The following is a 16,370-nucleotide window of genomic DNA, read 5'->3' as shown; positions in this document are numbered from 1 at the left end:
TTTCTCTCCCCAAAACTATCTCTGGTCCTATAATTTATTGTTCAATGATGAAAGACATATTCAAATATATATTAAGAGTGAACAAAGTCATAATAAAAGGAATAGAAGATTAAATAAAAAAAATTGGATAATAAAGAGTATAAAAGAAAACATACAAAAGAAATTATAGATATCTTAATAAAACATGAAATTGAAATTTCAACATTTTAATATAATTTTTAAAATGGATTATTCTCGTCTGATTCACTTAACATGGAACATGAAAATTATTAATCTTATTCGGATCAATGATAATGAATTAAATGGGAAGACGTATTCAAATTATAATGTAGTTATAAAGAGTAAAACATTTGTTTTTAATTTATTTTGATATGGATCAAAACATAATACATGAATTTGAGACCGTATATTGCAAGAAATTTCGTAATTACCAATAAAATTTTACTGATGAAAAAATCTACTAGTAAAATAGATTTTACACACAAATTTTAAAATTTTTATTACTGACGAATATTTTCATTGGTATTGGATCCATTAGTAAATTTAGTTGGTAAAATAGGTATCAAAGTTTTTGTATTTGGATTTTGACCATTTCCTGATAAAATATGTCGATAAATTTCATTAATAATAAGATGTCTTTAAAATTCGTTGATAATTAAATTTTTAAAATTCGTCGATAATTAAATCTTTTGAAAATGATTGAGTAATTGATTTTTTTTTTAAATTCGTTATTAAAGAACAACCTTGCGATAATTATCATATCTCCACTGCTATAACACCTATCGCGAAGATCTATGTCGCTTCCTCTTAGATCTATTTGGCTTGAAGGGTAAACGAAGTAGTTGAAGTGTTGGTTGCCTAACTTCACTATGCCAAAAAGAGACTTGCAACAAAACTAATTTATAAGATAAAATTTCCACACACTTATATATATATATATATTATATATATATATTATATATATTTATATATATATATATATATATATATATATATATATATATATTATAATTTAGCCTTATTTTTTTGTCTATATGAAACTTTCAACATTACTTATCATTGTTAATCATTTTTACCTCCTATTTTCTCATCTATGAAAAAAAAAAGTCCTTTTCCCACCTAATCTTAACTTTATTTCATTAATGACATTTTCTATTCTAATTTTAATTGATGTCTCTTCTTTTATTTACATTGTAACCAATGGTGTTAAAGTAAGTCAACCTAACTCACACGAATTGTCTCACTACGTTTTGAGCTAAAAAGATGTCACTCAATCCAATTCACTTTATGGTGAATTAAAAATTTTGTAATATATCTCGACTTACCATGAATGGATGGGTTGACTCATTGAAGGATGTTTTACTCATCTCATTTATTATTATTATTATTATTATTATTATTATTATTATTATTATCATATTATATATATATATATATATATATATACATTATATATATATATATATATTGTAGTACAATCAAAATAGATTGACTTGATTTATTTTTTGTAATAGTACAATTAAATTATTCATTTTCATCAAATATTATTATGAAGATAGTAGTTAAAAATTAAAGTGTGAACTTATATAACTTGACAAACAAATAAATTAAAAATACAAACTTTTCAAACACTATTTTGATAGTGACAAAATGAACTAACCTGATTCACTTGGGTTGGCTCACCACGAGTTGAGCTAAAAATGAGTTAGCTCAACCCAACTCACTTTTTGGTAAGCCAAAATTTTTGTAACCTATCTCGATCCAGCATGGGTTCATGGATTAGTTGGTTGACTCAATAATATTTTGTTCTTTGAGTTTTTTTTTTATATTTAGTTATTACTGTACGTAGATGGACTTGACTCATTATTTTATAGCAATAAAATCAAAATGTTCACCTATTTTACCAAACATAATTATAAAGATAGAAATTAAAAATTAAAGTGTCAAGCTACATGACTTGATAAACAAATAAATTAAACATTTAAACATGATTGAATAACATTATAGTATTTGAAATGATCAAATTGTCAACCCACATAATTAGAATTAGTAAATAATTATAATAAAAAATTTGTGAAAAAAATGGTAAAAACCTAATAAAGGCTTGTTGTTGGTGGGTTGGGGGTCAATCGACCTACAACCTGACTTAAACTCGTTCAAACTCCAAGTTAATTGAGTCGGGTTCAAATTAACCCACTTATAAAAAAACTAATTTTTTTCCATCCCAACTTAACTTGAATCCATTGTGAGTTGGATTGTCTTATGAATTAAAACTCATTTTTAATATCTTTAATTATTAAATAATATTATAGTATTTAAAAAGATAAAATTGGAATAATAAGTAATTATAATAAAAAAATACATAAAGATTAAAATGTTGTTACAAATGGATTACATATTAATCCACATTCAATTACTTGATCTCATTTAATTCACAGATTAAATGATTTCGTGTTTAATTTGATCCAAATTTAAAAATTTAAATATTTTTCATCTAATTTGACTCAAGTCTCATAATAAAAACACATTTTTAAGATTTTTAATAACCATCGAGATATGCATATTTTATTTTATTATTATGATATAAGTTTAGTTAAGAAGAATAACTAGAGATTGGTAAATTTATTACAATTAATTAATTTTTTGTGAAGTTATTTATTTTTCTTATTAAGATAAGAATAGTAGTTTATAAGAGTTTAAGGGACAGAATTAAAAGTTTTTACAAATTTAACAAGATTAAAAAATACAATCTTGAACGGACAGAAGTTTTCTTCCATTTTTAAATTCAAAGTTTAAAGATAAATTTAATGTATCTCTATAAAAATAACTAAACAATTAATTTGGGCTTAGAATATTAAATATTAAATACTGAACTGTGTGCCATCTTCATTCTGACCGTCTCACTCACGCTCACCTAGATGCGCCCGCACGCATTAATTATTTGTTAATATCACACGAGCTTCGTCGGACTACTTATTCTCTTCCCTCCATTGTTTCTTCCTTCACTCTCGGCGCGTGTGATAAACTTGCCGTCGATTCGAGAATGGGCAACGACGGCGTGCCGGAGACGATGGCCGAGGTCATGGCCGTGGCGGCGGTTGACCTTACTGACGCCTCCAACTGGTGGAACGACATCGACGACTCTCCGGTGTGGCAGGATCGTATCTTTTACACCCTCGCCGTACTCTACGGTATCGTGGCCACCGTAGCTTTGGTATCGTCGCACACTCTTTCAATTCCAAATTAGGTTTTTTTGTTTTTAAATTTATCTCTAATTATTCAATTTCTTTATTAATTTTTATTTGATTGAATTTTAGGTTCAACTGGCTCGGATACAATTGAGAGTGCCGGAGTACGGTTGGACCACTCAGAAGGTCTTTCACTTTCTCAATTTTTTGGTGAATTCGGGTTTGTATCATTCAAACCTTTTTTTCTTCTTCTTCTGTATATCTTTTGAAATGATTTTTTAAATAATTACTTATCAATGTGATGCGACGTTTTGTTAAGGGATTATTCACTATTTTTGGTTTTGCAGTTCGGTGTGTAGTTTTCATCTTCTTTAGGAACGTGCAGAGGTTGAAGCCAGAGGTATAGGGAATGGAATGTAGCATTTAATTTCGGCCATTTTCTTCACATTAGATTAGTTGTTTATTGTTCGAGTAATTCAGTTCTCGAATTATCACTTTTTCTCTCCTACTGAATTCTAAAAATATATAAAGAATAATAAGTAGTCCTTAAAGTTTTATGACATGTATGCCTCTTTGTTAATTCCAAGGTTAAGGTGTTTTTTAAAAGTAAGAAGGCATCTTATATAATTCTCTTGCCATTCCAATTACTGTGAACATAAATAGCAACAAACCATTTTGTTGGAGAATTGCATATTTGCTTCTTGGTGTCACTTTTTAACGGTCTTTGTACATAATTCTTCTGACAACCAAAAGTTGGATTAATATCTGTGCTAAAAATAGTTGTGCTTCAAAATCTTCACCGAGTCGTATTTTTTATGTTAAACAATAGGAAAGTCAACGGACACGAAATGCATGTACATATTATAGAAAAATAATTGCCTAACGGAAGCAATGTCTTTTCTCTTTTCAAACAGAATTCTGCGTGTTTTGGACACTAAATTGGTGCTATGTGTTGCTTTTGGTTCTAATTCTTAGGGACCAAATTCATGGTTTTTTCTGGAGAAAAGGGATAGATGAGATAAACACTAAAGACAAGGGACATGTTCTACTAATGTTTAAAACAGTTTCATTAATAAAGGGACTACCAGAGCAAATGTCAAATCTTTAGTGAATTTCTTAACAACTTTCAATACTTTAAGGACTAAGTAGGAACGAGAATAAAACTTCGATGAGGAAATTGATGGTTCACTCTTTATTATTTTCTGTTTATGGAATTTGAGATTCACACTTACACTTGCTGCATTTCCTCGTGTTTGTAGATTGTTCAACATATCTTGCTTGATGTGCCCAGTCTTGCTTTCTTTACAACATATGCACTTTTAGTCTTGTTCTGGGCTGAGATTTATTACCAGGTACGTTTGATTTGTTGTGCATTTGCTCCCCTCTGGGTTGTTTGATTTGTTGTGCATTTGCCCCCCTCTGGGTTGTTTGCCTTGTATGATTTTCTTTCCATGGCAGTGTGTTTAGCAGTCTGGTTTTGATTCTGCCTCTATGTTTAATGCTTTTGCAGGCACGTGCTGTATCGACTGATGGACTGAAACCAAGTTTCTACACAATTAATTTTGTGGTTTATATTATTCAGGTGAAAATTCTATTTATTTAGGAATTTTGTGTATGTAATCAACTATTAAGCGATGATTGACTTTGGTTGTGACTCACTACATGTTGGCTAAAAGGGCAAGTTTATGCAATATCCAATATAGAATGCTATTTTAGTTAATTGAAGGATGTTTTGGCTCTAGCTTTGCTCACATTAAGCTCACTAACTATTTTAGATAAACATCCCTTAGGTTTTATGTAATCAACTATTGGATGATCTTTGACTTTGGCTACGACTCACTACATGGTCGCTAGAAGGACAATTTTATGCAATATCCAACATAGGATATAGTATTTTCATTGATTGCATGGTTATGGTTGTAGAGATATGAAGAAAAGAAGAATAATTTTTAATTGAAGAACTGAATCAAACCATTATTAAGCCTGGTACTAATTGTACATTTTAAGTTTAATGTGACTTGTTCGAAATTGTAATTCGGTAAAATGTCTTTTACTATAGAACATCATTTAGTCAAAGAATAATTCAGTCAAACCAAAAATAAAGTTAAATGTGGATATTGTTAAGGGAATATTCTTATAATTTTTATTATTAGTGTTAGATATTTATATTGTGTCTTATATGTTATTTTACATGTTTATTTGTATTTGGGCCTAGTCCATATTTTCTTTATTATAAATACATTACCATATGTGTATTTTTTACATAAGGGAGATTAACCCTATACATAGTTTTCACTATACTCAACATAGTATTAGAGCCATGGGTTAGAGCTTATCCTAGCAAAATTTGTTGTTTGTCGGATATATTGTTCCACCCGCTATCGAGTTGCTATCGGATCACCTATTAATGTCTAGTCTCACACATGAGATATATATACCTCAGCGTGAGGGGTGTGTGTTGAAAGTCTCACATCAATTAGAGATAAATCAAATTCACAGTATATAAGTGGGTGCAAACGTCACTTCACAAGTCAATTTTGTGGGATTGAATTAATCTTAAAGTTTACTTGTGGACAAACGTCTTAAAGCTCATATTGTGGTCAAAGGTTACTCTGAATAAAAAATAGAACATTTGAGAAACTTGTTTGTTTTTAAAGAAATGTTAAGATAATGATCACTTACATGTCATTTTATAAAATACATGTTTTAGCTCAAATTTCAAATATGTAGTGGTAGAGAAAGAAAAAAGAGGGAAATCAAGAACTTATACTGGTTCAATCTCACACAATAGTTATACCCAGTTGTCTTATCACTTTGATTAGACCAATCCACTAACATTCAAAGTTTTACAAGATTTTCACTAGAAAACTATTATGCAACATCTTGTGCATTCTAGGTTATCTCATAATACCATAGTAGGTCCCCTTTGAGCATGTCTCTATGGCTCACACTATATGATACTTTACTTTGTTACAGTTTACTCAGTTTCTTGTTGATTACAACCCTCTACGGACGGATTAGGACCCTTGCACTATGGGAACCCTCTATTAAAAGCTAGCTGTTAAGGGAGGGGGCCGGGGAGGCGGGGATAACTGAATATCTTATACTACTTGACGTGAGACAGGCATTCTAAAATACCCGAGTCCCTATCATGAACAAATGCCTTTTGGCTTATTTCTACCTTTCCTGATGATGCCTATGTTGGCTCTTTGTTTGATCATGCAGTGAATGTAGAAGGGTTTCTTTGCCAATAATGGTCAAAACAATAAGGCTTATTTGTTTCTTTTGTTGGACCTAACTGGTGATAAATTGTTTTACAAGGATTATAATCTTGGAGGTTGTGTTATCATTTTGTTGTCCATTAGTGGTTTACTTATCCATGGTTGTGATTGATTGTGGCTTCACAACTTTGCTTAATGTATGGACCTAGAGGGATTAATAAAAAAAGCATTTAAATTGTTATCTGCTTTTAAGGTGCTCAAAATGATTTTTGTGATAGCTGATCGTACCAGAAACAATGAAATGGAATCAGAGGCAGATTGTTCTATTAAACGGAAATCCTGGCTAGTATCAAGATGTAATAGTGCTGGTAGGAGAAATACAACAAGCAATGCAAAAAAATATGTAAAGGGAAATGATAATAATATGGGCTGATTCATGAAGTTCAAGCTCCCTCCCAAGCCTAAGTTTCCAGCCTATGCCACTTCTTTGCCTCCTCCTGAATACCCTCACTTTTGCATAAAAATTCCTACACACCCTCTACCATTATTGCCTACTTGACAGTTAGACCAGTCTCTCGTAATTATGATCCGGTGTATTGCACCTTTTCTCTCTTCTTATATATACCTTGGGTATTTTATTAGGGGTTGTATTGTATCAATTGATGTTAATTAACTTTTACATTTCAATGTATCTATCTTTTGTCTCATTAGTTCATATGCATTGAAAGTTTTACGTTCTGTTAGTTTTGAGTTTGATGAATTTGACCCAACTGATTTTTGGTCTAATTTATATCAGATTACTTTATGGTTAATATTGTGGTGGAAACCTATCAATGGACTGCTCATTCTTTCTAAGATGTTCTTTGCAGGTTTGTCTATACTGGAATTTGGTTTGTCATTTCTATTGATTATTACTTTTATTAGTTTTTGCTAATGCATATAATAAACATGTTGCAATAGGGGTCTCTTTGTTTGCAGCCATTGGTTTTCTTCTCTATGGTGGAAGGTAGTTTATCTGTATTCATATCTGACTCACTTTGATGTAATTTGACATGAAATTATTGTGTTTTAATTATTACATGCTCCCATTGAGTTGGGAATTTTGTTTTTGAAGAGAAAAATGAACTAGAAAAACAACTCATTGAAGTAGCAGAATAAAATTATGTCTTGGTTTTTGCACATACTTTATATTGGTGTCCATTTGTATTGAGATCAAGGTCCAATCTTGTAGTGAAAATTCTGTTGTAATTCCCAATAGCATGTAAAATTTAACTTCATAAGCTGTTGGTGTGGGTATGGTAGGACTCTTTATCCAAATTCAGAAGTATATACTGATCTTTACCATGTTTGAGATCTTATTTGCACGTGAGTTATTTTCAATTCCTAGATTCAACTGTTCCTTTGTGTCTTGATTGATCTTCTCATAAGATGGATTTTAAGGTTGAATTAGACTTAAAAACCATCTTATAAGGTAACATTTGCACCTTTTTATATACTATAATTTGACCATATTTATAGTTGATGAGAGATTTGCAGTACACTGTCATGCTGAGGATTTAACATCTTGAGTGTGGGAATAAAAGGGGTCCTATAGCGGATGACATGATATGTCCAACAAACATCACTATAATAGATTCTGATATCATCTTAAAAGGTGGACTTTATGCCATACTTACAAATCCGGTTTGTAAAGTAAGGTTTATGCTTACCTTAGTTAATCATATCTTAGTTGATATGAAATATCTAAAAAATCTTTTCTTTATTTGGGATCTGGTCTTTGAAATTTCTGATAGGTGTGGGGTACTGGTTCTGTGAGGTGGTAGGAATATAAATATAACCAAGATATCCATCAAGATGGATAAAAGGGATAATAATAATTGTAGTGTTCTATAATTCTAATGTGTAATGACATGATGTTTGTCATATGATGTGTTGTTTAGAATATTAAATATCAGTACAGTAACTTGTGGGGAATTGTTTCCGTACGTGCTGTAGTCCCTGTAAGCACAGTGTCTTGTGATATTTACTGTGTTCTGAGTTTGTTGTGCAATGTATGGATGTGGATATTCCCTTAAACACTCTTATCTAGAAAACCCAAGTTACAATAATAACTAGTTAAAAACAACTAAAGCCTTTTTTTTTTTAGTTTAGACAGATGAAATTATGCCATTTTTTTCAATTCAATACCAAGTGTTTAGGAAGACTGTTAGTTTAGATCTGTCCTTTTAAATGGTTTCACCAATTGTTTTACTCAATATTATTCTGTCTCTAATTATTTGACTGTGATCCATCTGATCAAGCTTTTATTGGCTGGGTTCCCAATGGTTTTCTCATATCATTAAAACCATCTCAGTTGTATCGCACCAAGAATTGTATATGCTTTACACTACAACAAAATATTAGACTCTTTACTTTCACCAAAGGCTTTGAAATTTACTGGCAGGAAAGTGACATCATCAATTACTTGATGCCAACAAGTTGGTATCAAATCATTTTTGTTGATCTCTTGTTGCCACAGTCCTATACAGAAATAGGATTGGGCTGTCTTGAATTTTGATAATAAATGAGAAATAGATTATGGCATTTCCCTTTACCAAGCTACTTAGTGACTGTACCCAACTCCCTGATCAATGCTAGTTGGAAATTCGAATTTAAGGAGCATATTTTTTCAAGGCTATTTGTTTTGTTTCTACTTGTTCACATTTTGGCTTATCTAGTGCTCTATCCATGTTTTCTTAAAAAGAATATATTTTTGAGCTATAGTGGCTTGCTAAATGAATTTGTTTCTCTGTTTACTTGTGTAACTTGCCCTCCTGTTTCTCCATGTCTTGTTCTCTAATGAAATTTCCTCTTGCTTAAAAAATAATTTTTTTAAGCCAGGTAAAGAAACTAAATCTAGCATTTTAAACTTCTGCTTTTAAATTGAAAATTTGATTGTCAGTGTGCACTTATGTTTTTGCATACTATATGTATTACCTTCTTGCTTCCTTTTCTGATTCCTGCAACCTGTTTTTGACGTTTTCCAGACTGTTCTTAATGCTACAACGCTTTCCCGTTGAATCCAAAGGGCGACGTAAGAAGCTGCAAGAGGTATGCATTTTGATGATGAAACATTTTGAAATTCAATCAGCTGTTAAGAAATATACTTATGAAATGTGTTAATATGATTAATTACCTTACGTTTATAAGTATTCTTAGCAATAAAATTGAATAATTTTATTGCTAAGAATACTAAATACATACATATATGTATATATATATATATACATATATATATATATATACATATACATATATATGTATATATATATATATATACATACATATACATACATATATGTATATATATATATATACATATATATGTATATGTATATGTATATATATATATATGTATATATATATACATATATGTATGTATATGTATGTATATATACATGTATATACATACATGTATATACATATATACATACATATACATACATATATGTATATATATATACATATATATATATATATATATATATATATATATATATATATATATATATATATATATATATATATATATATATATATATATATATAAGACAAGATTGGGAAGTTAAATTTGGAAATATAATAACAACACTTAATGTAATAAGATCCCTATGATTTAGACTTTAATTATAATTTGATAAATATGGAATAATAATTCAGGGATATAATCAGGTTCCTATTATATACATTTTCCATCCCCAGCTTGGAAAAAGTTCTTTCGAAGTTGTTGCCATTCAGCCCTTTGTTTGGTCTCCAAGGTTGTTTTGAGAGGAGACATATGGAATGCAGATTTGATCATTGTCCAAATTTTCTTTGATAAAATGTTGATCAATTTCAATGTGTTTGGTTCTATCATGTTGCACTAAATTATGGGCTATGCTAATAGCAAATTTATTATCATAGTAAAGTTTCATTGGTTTATCCCACTTTATTCTTGAGTCTACCAAGATAATTTTCAGCCATAGTAGTTCATGTTCCCTTGTGCCATGCCCTGAACTCTGCATCAACACTGGATCCTTCTACCACATTTTTCTTTTTACCATTCCAAGTTACAAGAGTCCCACCAAGGAAAGTACAATATCAAGTAGTTGATCTCCTATCCACAATTGATCCGGCATATTCAACATCTGTATATACTTCAAGATTTGCATTCACATTTTGTTTGAAGAAAATTCCCTTGCCTGCAGTCCCTTTCAAATATTGTACAATTCTTAGCGTAGCCCGTGAAAGAACCTCCTTTGACTGGTGCATGACTGGTTGACTAGACTCATTGCAAATGCAGCATCAGGTCTAGTGTGAGACAAAAATATGAAACTGCCAACTAATCTTTGGTACATTTCCTTTTCAAAAGCATTATCTTCTACATTTCCCAACTTCAAATTTGGATCAATTCGTGTACTTCAATTTTAGAATGAAATATGAAAATATCCTTTTTAGAATGAGCTACTTTAATTCCCAAAAAGTACTTCAATTTTCCTAAGGTCTTGATTTCAAATTCCTTGGCTAGATGTTGGCTTAATAGTTGTTGCTTCTCTTCATCATCACCTATCACTATAATATCATCCACATTTACTAGTGACACTGTTAGTCCCCTTGGCTCAGTGTGTTTAATAAATAGTGTAGTCTCCTTGACTTTGTTTAAAGTCCAAAATATCATAACTTTGGTAAACCTTCCAAACCATGCTTGTGGTGATTATCTGAATGCCTACAATACATTTTTCAGTTTGCAAACAGTATCAGCAGCAATTTTCTCACCATATCCAGGGGCCAATTCCATGTAAATCTCCCTTCAAGTTTCCTACAAAGGAATACATGTTTTACATCAAATTGTTGCAAGTTCCAACCATAATTAGTCGTTAGAGATTATATCACCTTGACTGTATTCATTTTTGCAATTTGAGCAAATGTTTCCAAGTAATCCACTGCATAAGTTTGAATGAATCCCTTGGCTACTAACCTTGTCTTGTACCTTTTAGTGGATCTTTCAGCCTTGTATTTTATAGAATATACCCATTTGCATCTTACTAGTTTATTTTCCTTTTGGTAGAGTAACCAATTCCCAAGTCCTATTCTTTTCTAGTGCTTCCATTTCTAGGTCCATGGCATGTTTTCATTTTTTTGTTGGTCAATGTCTTAAATAGAGAAGTGTTTGTTGTGGTATTGATAGAACACTTGAGGAGGGGTTGATACAGCACGAGAAAGATGGTGAAGAAGGCCGTGTTAGTGGAAGGCCCAAGATATGGAAGGTTTACTCTAGGAGGAAGAAAATAGGCCCAGAGAATATTAATTAGTTAGGAAGGGTAATGACGTGGAAAAAGAAGACAAGTATTTGATAAGGGAGGAAAGAGAGAGGGGGAGGGAGGTTTGTTATGAAATAGGGTAAGGAGACTGATCTCTCTGGAGGAGTCATAGACTCTGGAAATATACTATACTGTCGTACACCTGTTTGCTCATTTTCACATATTCAATAATACAGTTTTTATACACTATCATTTGCTGTGCTGTTTTGATTTGCTTTTGCGGTCATAGTTCTATCATTGGTCCGACCTGCCGGATATTTGCTAGGAGAGCTAGCGGAGTTACCCTTTTTTCCATGCCAGCAAAGATGGCAGATAGAGTGGAAGCATTGGAGGAGCGTTTGACAGCAATGGAAGCTTCAATGCGCCAATCGTTGGTGGAGTTTCGTCAATTTATGTTGGAGGAATTTGCCAGATTGCATATTGCAAGAAGTGAAGAGTGGGTTTCATCGTCTCCAGAAATGGAAGCGTCACCTGAGGAAAGGATGACGGTAAAGAAGGTAGAATTGTCTTTATTCGACGGAACTGACCCGGTGGGATGGATTACGCACGCAAAGACATATTTCGAGGTTCAGGGGTTGAAGGAGGAAATGAAGGTGCGATTGGCTAAGTTAAGCATGGATGGGGCCACTATCCATTGGTTCAATCTTCTCCACGACTCTGGTGAGGGGTTGACCTGGACGAAGTTAAAACGGGTGTACGACAGTATAGTATATTTCCAGAGTCTATGACTCCTCCATAGAGATCACTCTCCTTACCCTATTTCATAACAAACCTCCCTCCCCCTCTCTCTTTCCTCCCTTATCTAATACTTGTCTTCTTTTTCCATGTCATTACCCTTCCTAACTAATTAATATTCTCTGGGCCTGTTTTCTTCCTCCTAGAGTAAACCTTCCATATCTTGGGCCTTCCACTAACACGACCTTCTTCACCATCTTTCTTGTGCTGTATCTGGAGGAGTCATGGACTCTGGAAATATACTATACTGTCGTACACCCGTTTGCTCATTTTCACATATTCAATAATACAGTTTCCATGCACTATCATTTGCTAGTTCTATCAGGTATTGTTTAAGCTTGTAAGGAATTATGAGTAGGTGAGAGGTGTTTAAAGGATAGAGAATTCGCTAAAGGGTATTGTCGCGTGGTTGTACATTTTCTTGTAAGGGAAATTGGAATGTCCACGTCCTCATAGGTTGGTGTCAAATTGGATTCAAGTTCCTGTGTAGTTGAGAAATCAGAGATTGATTCACTAGAGATTACAGGATTAGAAAAAACAATTACCTTATGTAATGCTGTATAGGATTCATGGACATGGGCAGATTCTAGAATGACCTTTGTCTTCCTTCTATAAACGAGATTTTTCCCCAATCTTACATCATTCTCATCTTGAGTGGATTTAGTAGGTTCAGTGGGTTGAACTTCTTTCTCATAGTTTGTTTCTTTTTCAGTCCTTATTTCTTTCTCGGAATCAATGTCCTTTTCAGTCCCTGTTTTTGTTGTTTCTGGTCCAAGTCTGATATGATCTTAAGGGTTTTTTTGAGTTTTCTCATAATTTGTTTCTTTTACAGTCCTAATTTCTTTCTCAGAATTGATGTCTTATTCAGTCCCTGTTTTTGTTGTTTCTGGTCTAAGTCTGAAATGATCTTAAAGGGTTTTTTGAGTTTTCTTTGTAAATTTATCTTTTAATTAAATATAGGGAATAATGATTCATATAATAGGGATTAAATGAAATATTATTGAGTATTAAAACAATACTTATTGAGAATTAATGCGGAATATAGAGGGTCTTGTCTAATTTATCCATTAAAAAGATACACTAGTAATACAATCAAGATATATGAATTATGACAAAAAATGAGATTTCTCTTTGTGAGAACCTTTTGGAATTCTGAGTTATAAGAACTCAATTTTGATTTTATCAGATCAATCCCATGACTTATCACTCACCTTCTCATCTTTTTAAGTGTGACATTATCAAATATCAAAATGATCCCTCCTATGGTTTCTCATCAAAGTCTAAGTAGAGGAGAATCATCTTTCTTTCTTATAGTCTTCCCTTGAAGATGATGAAGGTGAAAGTTACTTTGTTGCCCCAAAAAAGTGACATCTCTAGAGACAAAAAATTTGTCTGGATGGTGGGTGATAACATTTATATCCCTTTTGTGTGGGTGGAGTATTATCCTACAAAGACACATTTTAAGGCTCTATGATCAACCCTAATGTGGACTTGGACAAACAATAGAAATATTCTTGGAATGGGTTTATTTGATGTACATTGGGATAGAAAGAAGACAACCTCCATAGGACTTTTTGAGGCTAGAACACTAGAAGGTAGTCTATTAATTAGATAACATGTAGTAAGAACAACTTCTTCGCAAAGAATTAGGAACCTTATGTTGAAAAAGAAGAGTGTGGGTGTTTGGTCAAGTAAGTGTCCAGTTTTCCTTTTAGCAATTCCATTTTGTTGGAGTGTTTTGACACAAGATGATTCATGAATGATACCCTCCTTACTACAAAAGGAATTAAGTTCATGATTGAAATAATCTTTGGCATTACTAGATCTAATCCTCTTATTAATGCTAAGACCAAACTAATTTTTACTTTTGAGAAAAAAACGTTGAACAAAGCTGAGTTTGGATTTTTGTTTTAGAAGGAAGACCTGTGTAATCGTGGTAGGATCATCTATGAAGGTAATGAACCAATGACACCAGATACATTCGGGATATTTGAGGGACTCCACACATATTTTAATATTGACAGGAAGAGGTAGATGGTTGTGTTTGGCAAGTTCACACGCTTCACAATGAAGACTCCACATCTAATTTATTGAAAAGGGAAAGAAATAACAATTTTATGACTCTAAAAGAAGGATGACCGAGCCGACAATGTTGTATAAGGACCTTCTCTTTGTTGGTGTTTATTAAAGTTGAAGAGAAAAAATTGCTGCTGTTGTTTTGTAATTTTGGGAACAAATTCTAGTTGTCCAAATGATAGAGGTCATTCCATTCTCTAGGTTGGATATTTTATAGATATAATCTGAAAATGTTTTAGATATATTCTGACAATCTACATGATGCTTCTATTGTAGGTTGGCTATGTGACAACCATATGTTTCTTATGTTTCCTTGTCAGATGCATTATGGTGAGCCCCTTTTTATTTTTAATTCTTAGTTATTTCTGTGTGCTTGCTTTCGAAGTTTAGTTTGATTATATTTTTGTTGTTTCAGATGTGCTTTAATGCATTTAATAAAGATGCGAACCTTGATGTCTTGGATCACCCTATTCTAAACTTCATATATTACCTGGTAAGTTATTTGTTACTTCCTTTATTGTGGTATTTATATTACCATACTCCTTACCGTTTCTTTTTTAATTGCTAAGGAAGATAGGAGGGAAATATAGGTGGGCAAATGGTGTTTGAGGTGATTGATTGAACCTTTGAACATTATCTCCTCCCCTTCCTCCAACATAGATGCCACTTGGCTCCGAGGCCATTGGCTCCTACTGTTTCTAATTATTATATTAATGCTTATATACCATTTATCATTGTTTTAGTTGTGTCTAGTTTATACTCGTCGGGTTTCCTTTTCTTTAAGCTGTGTGATGAAGGCTGATATATCCTGTGCCTATATTTTTTCAAACCTGAACTGTTAGAACCTTTCTCTACTTTTCTACTCTTTCTGGTACTTGTAGAAAGCGTCTCTCCCACAATACCTCTTACTGTTTTCCTATTTTTTGTTGCAGGTGGTGGAAATAGTGCCTTCTTCTTTGGTCCTTTTCATCTTGAGGAAGCTTCCACCAAAGCGTGGTATCACGCAATATCACCCAATTCGCTGAAAAAGGGTATTATCAGTATTCACTATTTTATTGGCTGATTATAAAAGTCCTAGGTAATTTTTTAGAGTAGAGACAAGTCAGTCCTCAATGTACCGGTGTCAAAGCTTGTATCATGAACGTGATATATATATATATATATATATATATATATATATATATATATATATATATATATATATATATATATATATTTAATGTATTCTCAACCTTATTGATCTGTGTTATCACTTATCTTAGATTTTAAGCTTTGGCTCTAGGACAGTGTTAGTTTTGTGATCCAGCTTTTTTATACCATGATAGTTGGGAGAAGGTGATACTGAGATATCTTGTATAAATAGAGTTTTTAACCCCTACGAGTTCGTAAAATATCCCGTTCCATCCTTTCATGTTCTTTAGTGAAGCTTTGTTTTTTTGCGGAGTCGATTCTTAATATGTTTGACCTTTCAATTTTCACTTGGAATCGGAGTCTCCCTAAAAAAATTGAGTGGTGAAAACGGTTTCCCCGTGAAATCACCTTGTTTGAATACTACCATTACAATTACTAAAGATAAAAAGGAAAAGAAAAAGCAAGCTTACCTGTTCAGTACTTGCTTTCTACGTATTATTGCATTTGAAGATCGAGAATGCATACCTGGGTCACTTAGTGTTTGATGAAGTGATTAGTTTAAACCCTCTTGCTTGATTCCGAAATTTGCTTCTTCATAACCAATGATTCCTATAGACCTTCTTCAAGTGATATTATGATGAACTACCGGTCACTTAGTGTTTGAATGTTTGGTTTGACTC

General features: G+C 32.2%; 1 protein-coding gene across 1 annotated transcript; it reads left to right on the top strand.

The window, feature by feature from the left end:
* The first annotated feature begins 2,883 nt into the window (after positions 1 to 2,883).
* LOC114173581 (tobamovirus multiplication protein 3-like) lies at positions 2,884 to 15,968 on the top strand. Its single transcript, XM_028058067.1, has 11 exons — positions 2,884 to 3,214; positions 3,318 to 3,408; positions 3,536 to 3,588; positions 4,448 to 4,540; positions 4,699 to 4,770; positions 7,206 to 7,278; positions 7,370 to 7,415; positions 9,436 to 9,499; positions 14,836 to 14,889; positions 14,975 to 15,052; positions 15,492 to 15,968. Exons 1-11 carry the CDS (start codon positions 3,044 to 3,046, stop codon positions 15,582 to 15,584), a joined length of 888 nt encoding a protein of 295 aa, XP_027913868.1. The 5' UTR covers positions 2,884 to 3,043; the 3' UTR covers positions 15,585 to 15,968.
* Positions 15,969 to 16,370: the final 402 nt, after the last annotated feature.

The sequence above is a fragment of the Vigna unguiculata genome, chromosome 2, assembly GCF_004118075.2.
Source record: "Vigna unguiculata cultivar IT97K-499-35 chromosome 2, ASM411807v1, whole genome shotgun sequence".
NCBI classification, from domain to species: Eukaryota; Viridiplantae; Streptophyta; class Magnoliopsida; order Fabales; family Fabaceae; genus Vigna; species Vigna unguiculata.
This window is presented reverse-complemented; position numbering and strand designations above follow the sequence as displayed.

Bases quoted from the DNA above. Each gene is read 5' to 3' on its own strand.
- LOC114173581 (XM_028058067.1), top strand. From the start codon at position 3,044: ATGGGCAACGACGGCGTGCCGGAGACGATGGCCGAGGTCATGGCCGTG. The intron at 4,771-7,205 runs GTGAAAATTCTA...AATTTATATCAG, and splicing joins TTGTGGTTTATATTATTCAG to ATTACTTTATGGTTAATATT. The intron at 7,279-7,369 runs GTTTGTCTATAC...ATGTTGCAATAG, and splicing joins TTCTAAGATGTTCTTTGCAG to GGGTCTCTTTGTTTGCAGCC.